Genomic DNA, 16,536 nt, shown 5'->3' with positions numbered 1-16,536 from the left:
GTGTTGATTGCTAAGCGGAACTTGCAGGAACTAATTCGGTTTCGGTATCGCTTTCCGGTGCGTCATTAATAGATTACATTGTGGAAGCGGAGGTACAATACGAAATATTCGCGAAAAAAATTATTAATATATTTATTTATTGGTTATTTTTCAGTAGGCGAGTTTAAGCCAAGGGCTGCTCTACCAAGCCAACGCACTATACACTTACAAATATCCAAGCACGAACCCGGATTCGAACCAAGGACCCTTAGTACCGCAGTCGAGCTTCACCTGCGCCACAGGGGCCGGCGCGGGAATTCACCCAATTCCGATATTTTTGGTAACAAAAAGGAAATGTAGATAAATGACGGCATAAACTTAAACTTCCGCAATAAACAACTTTGTGTGCAATTAATAAAAAAATTCTAAAATAGAGGGTGTTCCACTTGTCCAAAGTTGCACTGTAGGCCAGTCATTGGGGATTTTTACCTGGAAATAAGTCCGGAAGTGTTGAAACCTTGTAGGTTTATAGGTTTTGGGATCTAGAACTAAAATTCACAAAATGCACAATCCGAGACATGCCGTCGGCGCCGCCATCTTGCCAAGATGGCGCCCGAAAACGGTTTTTTGCAAATATCTCCAAAACTGCGTTTTTCGAAAAAGTATGTAGAGCGCAAAATGAAAGAGAAGGAAGTTTCCTATAAAATATGTTCCTAGTAAATATTTATCGCGGAATAATGGCATATCTTTTATTCAATTTATCGATTAATTCATTAATTAATAGATGTTAATAATTTATGATCAATTAACCACCAAAGAGGTAAAGTACACGGCGCATTTTTTTAACGTGGTTTCCCCTGTAGGCCTAATCCACTTGGGTGCTAAAATTATTTTTGGCAAAGGCCAGACGGATCTTATTTCCATATCTTCAACGGGGAAAATGGTTACCTCAGCTTCAGAATCGATGTCGATTTCCTTCAACTCTTCGGACTCTCCTTCTGCAGACTGCAGTCGATAAAGAATCATCAAGCAGCGAATGGGGGTCTTCTTCATCGAATTGGTCCAGTGTCACTTGACTGATATTTTCACAAAGATAAATTTATACCCATAGGTATATGGAGATAGGGGCAGTTTATAGAAATTAACAGAATATTATGTTCGTCATTCAATCAGCTCTTGAGCCTAAACGGCTCACTTTAGCAAAAATATGATAAGCACATTTCTTGTAGGAAATTTCTGCCTCTTCAATTTTGATCTCAAGTATTGCAAGGAATTATCACTAGGTCAGTGAATTAATGCACATTAATTATTATGAAATGTTTTTACAAGTAGGTCACAATTGTTTAAATACGGAAAGAAATTGATTGTACGAGTATATAAACGAAAGACTGATTAGGAATAGCGATGCTTTTACTCATTTGAGGGGTAAAGTTTCCAGTCTTCAATTCGGCAGAAGTGACGGTCTGTCTACCCCAAATATACTTGACGTCATACTGAGATTGAACATGATAATTATAAATAAATTAACAAAAATAAGGTATTAGCTTAGCAAGGTAAATAAATCCGTTTCTTTGATTTTTGAAAAAAAATCGAGATTTTTTTGATTTTGATGTCCAAAAAACAACTATAGTGCTAATGCTGAAAACTGCATTTTATGTTGTAACCAATAACTCCCAGTTGTTAAAATAAGCACAAACGAATAAATCTAAATCCGTTGTTTGTGCTTTTCATGTCCAGCTCACTTCACGGACCCTGTTAAAATGGATGGTTTTTTACGAGTAATAATCGAAATAAGGGATGAATGAACTTCGTCGCTAACTGCAAACCTTCCTCATCATGACGAGGTCCCAACATTTTTTTTCTTAGTAGACGTTATGAAGTCGCATAGGTAAAGTGAGATGGAACTATCCCTTACCCCTACCATACGAATCTGTAAGCTATGCACCAATATTCGTTTGCTTTAGACATTGACGTCATTGTTAATTTCCATTCCATTCAGTTAATTTTAAAATGCAAAGTACAGTGCAGTACAATTCCAATCACATCTTAAATTTCAACATTAATTTTATTCAACTGAAAAATACACGTAGGAGGAAATGCAATTTGCGATTAATCAACGCGGAGCCAATCTGACTCCTGCCTGTGCTCAAGGGTGGATCTCGCGCCGTTGGAAAACAATCCTGCATTCGTTTATAATTAAAATTAGAAATTTTCCGGAGATTATTAACCACGTTTCAATGAAATACAATGATATTTCGCGTTGTTTTGCAAAGGCATAATATCAAAATATTTTTTATTTATTTTGCGTCAGCCCCTCGTTATTTAGAGTTTCAAATTTACGATACATTCTTGATGTTAGATGGATAAGAATATTGTACACTTTGACGGCGTTGCATAATGGAATTTGGTATTTGGTTGTGCAGTGGTGCGCGGTATACAGAGAATTTCATTTCATCGAGTTTAATATTTTCGATGTTTATTAAGTGGGTCAAAGTACGATGCATAATTTATGACTTCAATTCCGAGGTAGTTAATAAATACAAACTCTCTACAAAATATTCATATAAGGGACGGTTTCAAATCAATTTCTTTCACAAATATTTCTAAAGTACAAGTGTGATAACAACCACCTAAACTTTGTCCCAAATATTCCCCCAATGCTTTTGATTATTAGGTGAGTTTGCTATTACTATGGAAATGCTCTGTCAAATCTGCTCTGTTTGCCTTGGCATAGGTAGTTATCGGTAAGGGTGTTTAATCCTTTTCACCAATTACCTTCGTATTGTACCCTTATTTAATGCTTGTTTCCCTTACATTGTTTTACATACTTTCAGTTGGTTAGATGATTCTCTTTCATTCCAAACTGTAGGATCCAACTAGCGACTTGTCCACCGGGCGTATTTTTCTGGACCCTGTGATCGGATCCTCCTCGCGTTTATCGTCTTGTCTTGTAACATTATTAAGTACCTGCCTGGGATGCCTTATTATACAGGGTCGCTATTACCCATTTGAAGTTGGCTCCATCACATGAAATAATTTGACAAAAATGTCGCCAGTTAGTGCTACGTTAGTGCTTTTTAGTGCTCGAAGCTTATCGTTAGTGTTGCTTAGGGAATGCAATCCCGCAGCAAAATCTCAATCTCGGTATTTGCGGGATTGTTAGATGTTAATTCCGCGGGATCCCGGTATTTGCGGGATCTCGCAAAACTTTAAATAAATTGGCAAATAAGCAATTCTGTGCGGCTAACTTCTATATTAAAATAAATCGCTAATTATCACAATATTTAACAAAAAAGTACCTTCGGCCTAACTTAGAACTCAAAAAAACCTCACCTGTAAAGCACAAAAAGTCTTCTAAAGTGCCTCAAAAATCATAGGTAGTACATTTTTAACGAAAAAAGTTTAACAATTATTTAAAAAATAATTCGCCGTTATCAGTTTCATTAACAAAGTAAACAGAGTCGTCCCCTTGGTCGACAAATTCCTCAGTTCCGCAAATCCCGCGGGATCCCGCTCCATTTATGTGCGGGATTAATCTCGCAAAAATGCTGCGGGATCCCGGTATTTCGGGATCCCGCAATCCCGGTATTGCATTCCCTAGGTTCTAGTCTATAACTTTTGACTGAGAAGTCTGATCGAAAAAGTACGAATTGTTTTGGATTCTACGCACCAAAATTAATAAGAAAAAGTGTTTCCCCGAGAAATTTTGGTGTAGTCGATTTTTGGTAAAAAAGGAAGGTTATACACTGCCTTTTTTTGAGCCCCGAAAAAAAATTGTCTCAGATCGACCCGCAAAAAAAATTTTCTTATAGAATGTGGCCTGTAGAATCCATAATTTCAAACAGTTCCAAGATTGGGCTACTAGTTCAAAAGTTACAGCCCTTTGAATTTTTTTCGGAATTGGTTTCTAGTGTATATCTTTTGATTGACAAGTCCAATCGAAAAAGTACGAATTGTTTTGGATTCTACGCACCAAAATTAATAAGAAAAAGTGTTTTCCCGAGAAATTTTGGTGCAGTCGATTTTTGGTAAAGAAGGAAGGTTATACACTGCCTTTTTTTGAGGCCCTCAAAAAAAATTGTCTCAGATCGACCCGGAAAAAAATTTTTCTTTTAGAATGTGGCTTGTAGAATCCATAATTTCAAACAGTTCCAAGATTGGGCTAGTAGTTCAAAAGTTACAGCCCTTTGAATTTTCTTTCGAAATTGGTTTCTAGTAGGGAATGCAATCCCGCAGCAAAATCTCAATCTCGGTATTTGCGGGATTGTTAGATGTTAATCCCGCGGGATCCCGAAATTTGCGGGATCTCGTGGCAAATAAGCAATTCTGTGCGGTTAACTTCTGTATTAAAATAAATCGCTAATTATCACAATATTTAACAAAAAAGTACCTTCGGCCTAACTTAGAACTCAAAAAAACCTTACCTGTAAAGCACAAAAAGTCTTTTAAAGTGCCTCAAAAATCATAGTACATTTTTAACCTTCCTAATACCAGGTCAATTTTAAAACACCTAGTACCAGGTGGGGCGAATTGTCGCCCCAGTGTTGTTTTTGCAGATTTAATACAAAATTAATGTTAAAATGATATAAAAGAGGGAATAATGTGAGATATAATAATTTTGAAAACGTTTTTAGTAATAACTATTACTAGAAATAATGTAAACATTTAAAAAATATAATTTTATTGAAATTTTTCTAATTTAAAAAAATCATTTACATTTATTACATATTTTTATAGTATTGCTGTGCGATGGACACACAATATTATTACATTTGTGACATAGTGATTGATATTTGCAATCTTTCTTCCTTGGGCAAATATGGCACCTTCCTTTGCTTTTTACTTTTGGTGGATTTGCGTCTTCTTCGGGTTCTTGTACATTGTGGTGATCTCCCAGTTCTTCCAATATATTCTTGATATTTTGCCGTGTGTTGATGGTTAGACGAGATTTGATTGTTGGATCGCTTATTCTTCTTTGTAAGTGAGGCTGTACAAGCCGTTTGCCCAATTCTAACAAAAACATCCTTCTTTTATCCAAATATTGGCGTTCCCATTCAGGGTTGAGATGAACCCACATCACGAAGGCATTTACTGCTGCAATGTCAATGATGTTCATAAATAACGTAGCTGGCCACCTTTTGGATTGTCTATTGCAGGTGTATTCGGCAATCATCTTATCCAGTGTATCTACGGCACCCTTTGTAGCATTGTAATGTGTTATTATCTCTGGTTTTCTTTTACTACCTTCGGAAATTGCAGAATCTCGATGTTCAGAAGATAATAGTATAACACTTTGGTTTACTTTTGGGACGTAAGACACCATTGTGATCTCCGGCTGGAATCCAAAAATTGAGGAATAAATTTCACGTTTTCGGGTAGGCATAAACTCAGGAGGAATGCACGTTTTATTCTTTCGTAGCGTTCCGCATAGTGTCATTTTTTTGTCGAGGAGATCTTCGACTAATTCCAATGAAGTAAAAAAGTTATCCGTCGTAATACCGTGACCAGGACTTAGAACGGATACCAAATCTAAAACTACTCTTCTTCCTTGGTCGCGTTCCGGAGTATTTCCTTGTTTCCCCAAATACACTTGTAAGTTCTTGCAATAAGCAGTATCAACATCTGCAAGACACCAGATTTTAATTCCATATTTTGCTGGTTTACTTTTCATGTATACTCTAAAGGGGCATCGGCCACGAAACGGCACTAATTGTTCATCAATTGTAAGATGAGAACCCGGGTTATAGTATTTTTGACAGTTATTTACAAACATTTCAAGCACGTTTCGAATAGGTGCCAGTTTGTCGTATTGCCTACGTTGTTCCCGCGTATCTTTATCATCAAACCGCATCCAGCTGGTTATTTGTGAAAATCTGGTCCGTGGCATTGTTGCAGAATATATCGGTCTCTTGAAACAATGGTCATCTTGCCATAGCATTCCCACAGGTTCTCGATTACTCTTCAACGCACCAGCGCATATCAGCAATCCAATATATGCGTAAATTTCAATTTCGTCAACGTCTTTGTAAACCATCGTCTTCCCAGCCCTAATGCGGTTTTCGACCTCAAAACGGCCTCGCTGATTTGTAAAAGTCACCAGGTCTCGCATAATATCTGCAGAAATAAACAATTTGAACAGCTCTATCATACTTGTGGATGGAGGTACGCTACGGTGAACACCGGCGGCACTTCTGATTACATTTTTTGACCGAATTCGTTTTCTTGCAAGAGGTGTCTTTAGCCAAAACGTTTCATCTTTACCGAACCATATCTCTTCTCCTTGTAGGTCAATATCCATCATTTCTTCATCATCAGTGGAATCGCCGGTGATCTCATCCCTTTCTTCTATGATGGTTTCTATGTTATCCTCCACTTCTGAACTATCATCAATAGGCTCCGCGTCTAAGTCGTCGTCCACGCAGTTATCATATTCCTCTAAAATTGATAACATTCACTAGGTTTGAATAATTACAAACTTTGCAATCACATTCAGTAATAGTTTCTTCAATTTACTCACCAGAATTCTGAGCAGCTGCTATCAACTGTACAATTTTTCTTGTTCTTGACGAAACTGTCGCCATTTTCAAAATACACTTTCAAAACTTTCTGTGGTCTTTTCACTTTGCTACCAAGGGCACAAATAAAACTTGGAAAAGGAAGTATTATGATTTATATACACCTTACATTGAGATATAATGACCGGGTCATTAGGTAATTGTTTCAATTATTATTTCAGATATCATTATAAATAAATCCACCTTTTCTTTCGGAAATGTATATGTAGATACAATAGGAAGGTAATGAGAAGATTAGTATTGTTTCCGCTAATGATGCTTTGAATGAATAGAAACTAATTAGGCCAAAATTCCAAACTGCATATACAACCCGAATGTGTAATTTCCATATCAGTAATTAAATAATCGTTAAATTTCGAAATAATTGTGGGCAATAATGATATTACAAATCACAGACACCAAATACCACGTGGGGCGATTACTCGCCCCACATGCAGTACGCTCAGCTTTTTTTATAATAATCTCATTATTTTTAAAAATAATTTAGACATGTTTGGTTTAGTTGCTTCCTAAGATTGTAAAGAACAATGTGCTATGAGGACAACCCCGTAAGTAGACTAAAAACAAAAATATCCACGTAAATAGGCATGCTGGGGCGAATATTCGCCCCACCTGGTATTAGGAAGGTTAAACGAAAAAAGTTTGACAATTATTTAAAAAATAATTCGCCGTTGTCAGTTTCATTAACAAAGTAAACAGAGGCGTCCCCTTGGTCGACAAATTCTTCAGTGCCGCAAATTCCGCGGGATCCCGCTCCATTTATGTGCGGGATTAATCTCGCAAAAATGCTGCGGGATCCCGGTATTTCTGGATCCCGCAATCCCGGTATTGCATTCCCTACTGCTGCTACATATGACAAAAATTAAACAAACCGAGGCGGGGCCAACTTTACACTCAACTTTTATTTATCGAAATAACGAACGCATACGGCGTTAGTGCTATATTTATACAAACAGTATCTCAAATTCTTTTACTGTTCCTAAAAAAGTCAAGTGTGAATAAGTTAGCCCCGCCCATACATTTTTAATTAGATGAAACCACATATGATTGTTAGTGCTAGGTTAGTGCTCAAAAATTGCATTTCATTTTTCCAAGAAAAACGAAAAAGCTATTGTATTGTGTGATGTTGGCCCCACACATGACTCGTTTTTAAAAAAAAACTAATATGATCGTTAGTGCTACGTTAGTGCTCTTTTGTGGTCGAATATTGCGAGTCTATCGTTTTACCTTTCCAAGAAAAACGAATAAAACTAAAATATTGTGTGAAGTTGGCTCCCGCCCATGACTCGTTTTTTAATTAAAAAACTAATACGATCGTTAGTGCTACGTTATTGCTCTTTTTTGCTCGAATATTGCGAGTCTAACGTTTTACCTTTCCAAGAAAACCGAAAAAAACTGAAATATTTTGTGAAGTTGGCTCCAGTCAATAGATAGGTTCTTTATTTTTTTATCCAGATCGATCCTAGATAATGTAAACCATAGAGTTGCGGAGCTATATACGCATCCGGGTATAGCTATACACATTTAAGATCTAAAGACAAACAAAACCTTGTTTTCCATTATGTTTTTGAAGTTTTAGAACAGTAATCTGAACTAAACTCCATCAGGCACAAAAGAGCACTAACGTAGCACTAACTATCGTATTAGTTTTTTTTTAAAACGAGTCATGGGCGGGGCCAACTTTACACAATATTTTAATTTTTTTCGTTTTTTTTTGGAAAGGTAAATCGTTAAACTCGCAATATTCGAGCACAAAAGAGCAATAACGTAGCACTAGCGATCGTATTAGTTTTTTTTTGAAACGAGTCATGGGCGGGACCAACTTCACACAATATTTTAGTTTTTTTCGTTTTTCTAGGAAAGATGAAATGCTGGAATCGCAATTTTTGGGCACAAAACAGCACTAACCTAGCACTAAGAATTACATGTGGTTCCATCCAATTAAAAATGTATGGGCGGGGCTAACTTCACACTTGACTTTTTTAGAAACAGCGAAAGAATTTGAGATATTGTTGGTCTGGCATTTAATAGCACTAACATAGCACTAACGCCGTGTGGGTTCGATAAATAAAAGTTGAGTGTGAAGTTGGCCCCGCCCCGGTTTTTTTATTTTTCTCGTACTTTTACTAACGATAAGTTTCGAGCACTAAGGAGCACTAACTGTCGACACATTTTTGTCAAATTATTTCATGTGGGCGGGGCCATCTTCAGATGGGTTCAAACACCCAACCGTTTGAGATATAGACATGCAAATTAAAACGCTTCCATTTGAACGTTAGAAGCTCTAACTTTGGCTACAAGGGTCCTGGGTTCGAATCCCAGGTAAGGCATGGCTCTTTATGATTGTATAGTGGGTTGAGTGAGAAGAATAGCAAATTGCTAACACTCCGCCCACTATAAAATAAAGGCAATAAATATTTGATATATTTTGAGATTTAAAAAATTTGTTTTATATGCAGGGTGTTGTGCGACCGCCACCTTGAATTTGTTTAAATGACAACATAGATCATGTGATACTTCATTAAGAAGCTTTTTTTTTCTCTTTCTCACGACTTTAATCGTTAATTGTTAAATTAGAAAATAACGGAGATAAAACTCTGTCGAATGGCCCATATTTCAGAAAATTAAAAATTATTTCTCACGTAATACAATAGTTGTAAGGACACAAACCATACATCTCGCCATACATACGGTGTTTTTGTCACTTATTAAACACCTGCTCATTATTTTTTTTTTAATTTTTAACGTTCTGTTAATTTAAAGTATGAAACATTAGCCAGCCAAAAGAACGACCAAGTTTTTTCAAATTTTTAGGCATGATTTCCCACATATGTTTAATGGGTAGTAAGAAAGAGAAAAAAATAGGCCTTCTAATGACGTATCGCGTGAGCTATGTTGCCATTTAAAAAAATCCAAGATGGCTGTCGCAATCAAACAACCTATATGAGAAAAAGATTCCTATAAATAATGTTTTAAAAGGGTTTACTAAATAAAAAAATAATGTCACCCACAAACAGGTGCATTTTTAATTGTAGGAAATATCTTGTGGTTCAAATATGCGGGTCGCTTTCGGGTCTTTTGTGTTATACAGTCACATGCAATCTATTCGGATTGGAACATGCAGGATAGTACTAGTTGGTTATTGTACTAGGTTAAAAATCCATAAATATTTACGTATCTAGTTTTTTTGTACGTCTGTTGTGTAATCCAAAACACAATGCACGTTATTATCCCTCATGCCGTTCGCGTAAATACACATTGTAGATAAAAGTAGTAGTAGTTTCACGATGAAATCATTAAGCATACCTCGAATAAACAAGACAAAAATACCCCAATCGTTAGTTCCGAAGTTTCAGTAAGTAGCTTTACCTTCTTAAATTACGTACCTTGGATATTTACAATTAAAGCATTATAAAATATACATAAAACAATTACAATAGGTCACATGTGTTGGGATACAATAATTAGACACTGCATCAAATAGCTAGCATGAAGTAAGAAAATGTGTTGCCTTCACACACATTTAACTGAGAATTAACGGTTACATATTGGAAATTCATTTTATTCGTGAAAAGCTCTATTAAAAATATTCATTAATGGTAAGTTAAAATTCCATCCATCCACGTATGGCGTAGGTAATATCCAGGTAGATACAACGTGAAACGTAATCCAAAAGAAAAGTCTATGAGAAAAAGCCTGTGCTCTCGCAACAAGACAAAGCACTAGATAAAAGAAACCTCTAACACTAGTCTCTAACGGCAAAACAAGGAACTATAGGAAATAAAAAATCTATACTAAGATAATAACAAATTTACTACAGGAATTAACTTACGTCTAAACCAGTGGATTACACTAGAAGTTACCTATGTGGCGTAAGAATTTAAAATTTCCATTAGAGGGAAAGAATTTAAATAAACGAGAGTATACTTCAAATGTTAAGAAAAATGTGCAAGCAGAAAAAAACACGACACGACGACCATTAATAAATGGAAAATTTTCGGTTTATGGTGTAACGTTGTGGTTAATATTGGTACACTAGTTTGGTGTGTTTGGTGTTAACGTTCAAAATACGTTCTCCACCTCTGATTGTCCACCTAGAGCGACAAAGAAAACAACTTACAAATTTCTTGCTTGTCAAAACTAACACACGAAAGCTTGGGTATCATTATCTATCTGCGCGTGGGTGCTTTGTTCCCGCACCTTTCATTCACAAAAAATAATTTACAATTTACGGAAGGTAGATTCCAGCGCGAAAAGGAGTATTAGTTTGGTTACTAACAATAACAATTTGGAACTGGAAGTTTTGATTGAGCATTGTAATTCTATTAATTTCGCTGTCTCGATAAACATTACATCAATTACTTTTGTTTAGTAAAATCTGGCTTTTGTATTATTTCTGTCGCGCATAATAAACAGTTTAGTAATTGTTATTCGTTCCACTCTTTTTAACATAATTATTTTTTATACAATCACATTTCATCGTAAATGTGATCGTTCATTTTTAGATTAAATGCAAACTCAATCATATTGGTTGGATTCGAGGTCATTATCTATTTAACGTTTTAATTTTGTTTAAATAATTGCTTTGTTTAATTTGTTTATATTATTGTAAAGTATAAGGAATATCTAGAAATTATTTGCGTAGCATTTCTAGCAGTTTATCTCACGTTTTTCTCCGATCATAGATAACAAGTTATCTTATCGCTGCAAAGTTAATTAGTTTCAAGATGAGCAGATCTTTTGCACGTAAAGCAAACATAGGCGCGGTTTGATTTTTTCCGAAGAAGTAGACACTGCGTTGAACAACATACGCTAATATTCATTTCATTCTCATGTATGCCAGTTTAACAGTTACTTTCACACCATTTAAGCTTGGAATTATATGCGGCTTCATATCTTCTTTTACATTTTTCTGTAATAATGGACGCGCATGCTTTTTCTATTTAGTCTTCTGAATTCAGAAGGGCGCTCTCTGCCAATAGTCTGCAATCTGATAAAACAACAAGAAAACAAGGTGAGGCATATAAATGCGAGACACACCTAACGTTTGTCACGTCGAGCGACTCGAGTACTGAAACTAACACCTAATGGAAAGCACTGATTCAATTTAGGTTATAATGTAGCAAAAGCAAAATTTTGTTTGACAACGCGCTTTCGATATACAAATCGGTAATATACAAAAGCATTAAGAAAAATAAATATAGGCAAATAAAAAAGGAGGAGAAAATGAGAGGAAATCGAAGCCCTAAAATAATACACGTATTACAACAATGCTAAGTCATATCTGTACAAGTGTACCTACATACCTCACGGTGTAAACCACTACAGCGTATTCGATGAAGTACTCCAACAACTACACCAGCAAAAGAGAAAAACCACAAAGAAAATGTTAATAGTAGCCAATACAAAAAGGCCTTTTCAGGTAAACATAAGTCAAGTAAAGGCGTTACAAGTTACCACCATGCGACTACAATCTTTTCTGAAGAACAACCATAGGTTGTACTCAAGCTAGTACTCAAGCCAGGATTAAAATAAGAAGGATTAAATTAAATGCAGAAAGGTACATGGCGTGACCTCTAAGGACAAAAGAAAGAACTAAGGTAAATGGAACCAGAACATGTCCAATCTAAACAAATTGACAGAGGAAACTAAACGAGTACTAAACGGAATATAAATTTTAGATGTTGAATGTAAAAAAAGTCACGTTACCGATGTTCCACATTGATACATTCCAATTTGGATTATACCAATGATAAATTGATGGTGCAAAAATAGCGTTAGCCAGTAATTATTATTATTACTTAATATACTATTGATTCCGATTTACTTAGAGTTAAAGGCTGGTATGTAATATTAATAATAAATGGATTAATGCTAAATACTTATAGGCCAGCGACAGTTGTATTGATTCAGGAAGTTTTTTGTTTGAGTTTGTAGTATACTTCTATTGACTTCATTTCACCCCGTAAAGGATATTTTGTGCGTTAAATAAAAAAAGATATAAGGTCAATTAAATCGCACGACCTAAACGAAGGAATCCACTTGAGTGAAAATTCGGTTTCAAGCAATTTTCGTTCAGGTTGGAAGGATAATTTTCTCTAACTTGCCCGAGTTAACGTTAGTAAGATCTCGTTTAAAGTTTTTAGGAAAGAACCGACATTGCGTAGAATATCTAAGAGGAGATTCGTAGATCCTCACCCGTGTTGAAATAATTGAGAAAGCTAACAGCCTCACCTAGCGATTTGCGTAATCGTAAATATAAGGCTTCGGAAATTAAAATTTATATAGTGCAATTAATAAACATGAGGGAAGTTTCGCTTGTTTGTTACGAACAAAAACGCCAGCTTACACTATAGAGCTCTTGATCAATAGTCGTAAACACAAACAAGTTGGATAGAATTATATTTCAAAGAAGGGAAAGCGCTAACACGATGTCTCAAAAAGAAAATCGAATTAAATCCCAATTTAAGTAGGGAAAGACATTATAGTGGAAGGCAAAAGAACATTTCTACAATAAATATTTGATTCGAAGGTGTACAATTTCTGTTGATCAAATTAGGAGTTATTCTTATTCCGGAGAAAAAAATTCCTGTTTTCCCTTTCGCGTTAAATTAAGGCTCTCTGCACATTCCTGTCATGTTATAAGACAAGTGTAAATTGCTCGCATTGTGCATCGCGGCACAACTGGAATAAATTAATTCCAGTGTGTATCCTAGATCAGCGGAAGCTCACATGCGAATTCCCTCAATAGTGTAAGGCTGGTTCCCGCTTTTAATGTTATAAAGCCAAATTGCATTACGTTGTGCTTTTCGTAGTTGGTGAATAAATGCTCTTTTACGGTTATTACGATGACTGCCTTCCTGGCGCACTATTTTTGTACAGCCATTTCTGGAGTAACAAAATTACAAGCAGTATAAAGTTTTGCCTCGGAAGAGCGTTCATAAACGTCTTGGTGTTATGAACCTAATAATAGATGTATGTAAAATAAAGAGCATGTAGGTGTTCTTGTGTCTATGTACAAACATATTATAGACCGAGTGAAGCACGACAAATTTAATATGTCGGTCAACTTTTGCCTGCAATCTTGTTACCTTTATACCTTACTTTTAGTGAAAAATTCCTGCATTTCAACTATGTTAATTACATAAAACCATTTTTGCAATATGGGCACGATTGTCCACAAATCAAACCTTCATCTAGTGGCGTTATTTACGACTAAGTTAGTTGGTTTTACTTGAATTGGTATCTCAGCGTTTATTTTCCTTTTAGAAGTTTGTTAGATACGTACTTTGATCGCTTTTGCAAATTATTCAATTTAAATAAGATGCTTTAATGTTGACACATCTGCTCAAGTTTGTCAAATTCTTAAAGAAGGAGTTTATTTTATTGTGGAGACAACAAAAAAACGAGGCTGCTTCTTTTCGCGACGGTTGAAGAACGCGTCAATTTGTTTACGCTAAATTTTCGGGCAGTCAGCCCTATTTGTTTTATTGCAGATGCAGTTCGTCATTTTTTGTAATAAATTTGTGCAGAAGCAAGTTAACTAAGGTGATGTAAGAAGTCGTGTTGTCCGATTACGGAAAAAGTTTTACCGCGTTAAAAAACAAGCAGCGAGGCTTTCGTTAAAGTTCTCTTACTAAAAGTTAAAAGTTTCTACCTTTCAAAGAGCAACCAAAAATTTTTCATCTCATTCATCAAGCCAGTTTTGTTTGTTATTTGAATTTGTGAAAAGTGACGTTCACAAGCTGACATTATTGAGAAAAAAAATTGTATGTAATTTAAGATTTTTTAATTTTAATTGTCGACCGACTGCGTGAGGGGTAATATATCCGAGCGAGCTTTCTTTTTTTCAGGGATTTCGTTTTAATTTCGGAATAAATTTTTGTCATTGTCAATCAATTAATTGTGTGTTTATTCCAATCCATTGTGCGACCTGGATATAGTTTTCATATCAGATTTTTCTTTTCGTGCCCGAGTACTAGTAAAAATGTGTGTAGTTAATTCTTTGGAATTTTCGGAACTTGGTCGAGGCTAAGAGCAATTCATCTCGGGTATTTTTTATCATTAAAAAATGCAATTTTGACCAACCCTGTATGATTCAAATTATTACTGCCTATTAAAAATTAATGAATCCCAAAATTTTTTTGACGTCTTGTATATTTTCCCCGACCGTTTCCAGCGACCCTGAACTTGCCATGTAAACGTCCCAGTTTTCCTTCGACCACATCACAAAACTTTGTTTTCCTATTCCGAAGCCCTCCTACTGATGTATAAATTCTTGCACTTTTTCTCAACTATTGCATTATCAGTAACAAGTGCATCTGGGTATGCCGCTAAGAAGGGTAAAGTTCAACAAACTAACCAAAAGCATTTACCTTCACTCTCATAATTACTTCAAAATCTTAAAGAGCATTGAATTAATTTTCTTTGTCATATCGGGTTACAATACTTCCTGAAAATGTGCTATGTAAGAATATTATTATTATTTACCAGATTCGCACACGATGTACGATGCACCTTAAAAATCCGTCCAAAAATCAATCGTTTTTGTCGCATTCGATCCATCGATTACAGAAACAATCCGACAGTCCTGAACGATTTCCTGCTTTCCGATATATTTTGTTTCTGACCCATGACTTACAAATTCAAATTTGGAATCTAAAACATTTTCAAAATGATCGTCCTCCATTACTATCATTTGATAAAATGGAAATATCTTCGGTAAAAGTGGTATCAGGAATTGGCTCTTCTGTTACGTTCTTTTCACTCTAATGTAAATTTGATATTCTTACACCATCTTTGTAATAAAGTAGCAAATTTGTTCCAAGTGTTATAGATTTCCTATTACAATAGTACTTTAGTCTCGCGTTAAAGTTTTCTTTCACCTAGTTCTTTGTTTCGCCGACGGAGGTCGTACGCATGTTCTAGATTTTTTTAAAATTTGGCCTTGTGTATAAGCTGTACTATTTCCCTCAGAGAAGTTTCCGCTTTCGCATTGATTTTTCTCTTGGTACGCCATTACTTGTATTTGTCTACCTGTATAAGGGATTTATTGTTTTGGCTTTACCATTTATGTCCCATGTGAATCTGATTCATTCTACCATTACTGCCGACACAAAGTGTGTACTTGGAGATTCCGATATTATTCCTGAGTTGTAACCGCAAGGATTAATGAAGCCTTGCAGATTATCCTAATTTTACGTACGCTACTTGTTTCGCTACGAAGATATATTCGACAACTCCTTGATATAACGTTTGATTACACACTGGTTTTCGATACAATCGAATTGTAATTATTACATTTGTTTGATATTCACTTAAAAACCGATTTAAATAAACGCAATAAATGTAACCGCGTCGTAATATTATGATACCTTAGAACAACCCGTACAGCCAACCAAACTCAGTCTCCCATATTCCCTATACAAAGCATTGTACAATTGAGTATTTAATTTTAATGTATATACGTTTTTCAACTCTTGTGGATCAAACGGTTATTACAAAATTAATTTTCGTATACCCCAATGTGTATGTTTGCACATGAAAGGGCACTTTATATTTTTACATTCCCGTAAAATAAACATTTTCAAATGTGAGGGAGGTGACATTGGAGTTAGTACTGCTCTAACAAAAGAAATCAAAAAGTCTCGCATTGGGACCTATGTAACTTGAGACGAGAAGTTGATCGAATATCGTTTGATGTTAATTAATTAATTACAATCAGTTCGAATCTAGGTTCGAACATAAGACGATTGTTTACTAGAAGCACTATTGATCCAGGTGTCATTGAGTAACGTAATTAATTTGCGTGTTTTGCTTGTTTCAATTCGTTATTCAAGCATGTGTAAATAAGGCCACTTCTTGGCACTGTAGATGACGATATGAGAACACTTACTTACAGATCCATGGTGACTATCCACAAGATTTGATTATGTGATATTGATTTTGGGGCTCTTGCCGAGGTTTAGGTAGTAACATTAGC

The 16,536-nt window shown here is 35.5% G+C and overlaps 1 protein-coding gene across 1 annotated transcript; it reads right to left on the bottom strand.

Moving 5' to 3' along the window:
* Positions 1–780: 780 nt before the first annotated feature.
* On the bottom strand, positions 781–6,783 carry LOC116166400 (piggyBac transposable element-derived protein 4-like). Its single transcript, XM_031481356.1, has 3 exons — positions 6,497–6,783; positions 4,823–6,414; positions 781–984 (listed from the first exon to the last, which is right to left on the bottom strand). Exons 1-3 carry the CDS (start codon positions 6,558–6,560, stop codon positions 781–783), a joined length of 1,860 nt encoding a protein of 619 aa, XP_031337216.1. The 5' UTR covers positions 6,561–6,783.
* Between the last annotated feature and the right edge of the window lie 9,753 nt (positions 6,784–16,536).

Source organism: Photinus pyralis, unplaced genomic scaffold (genome assembly GCF_008802855.1).
Source record: "Photinus pyralis isolate 1611_PpyrPB1 unplaced genomic scaffold, Ppyr1.3 Ppyr1.4_LG3b, whole genome shotgun sequence".
Taxonomy (NCBI): Eukaryota; Metazoa; Arthropoda; class Insecta; order Coleoptera; family Lampyridae; genus Photinus; species Photinus pyralis.
Note: the sequence above shows the minus strand (reverse complement) of the source record. Positions and strands in the feature narration are given on the sequence as shown.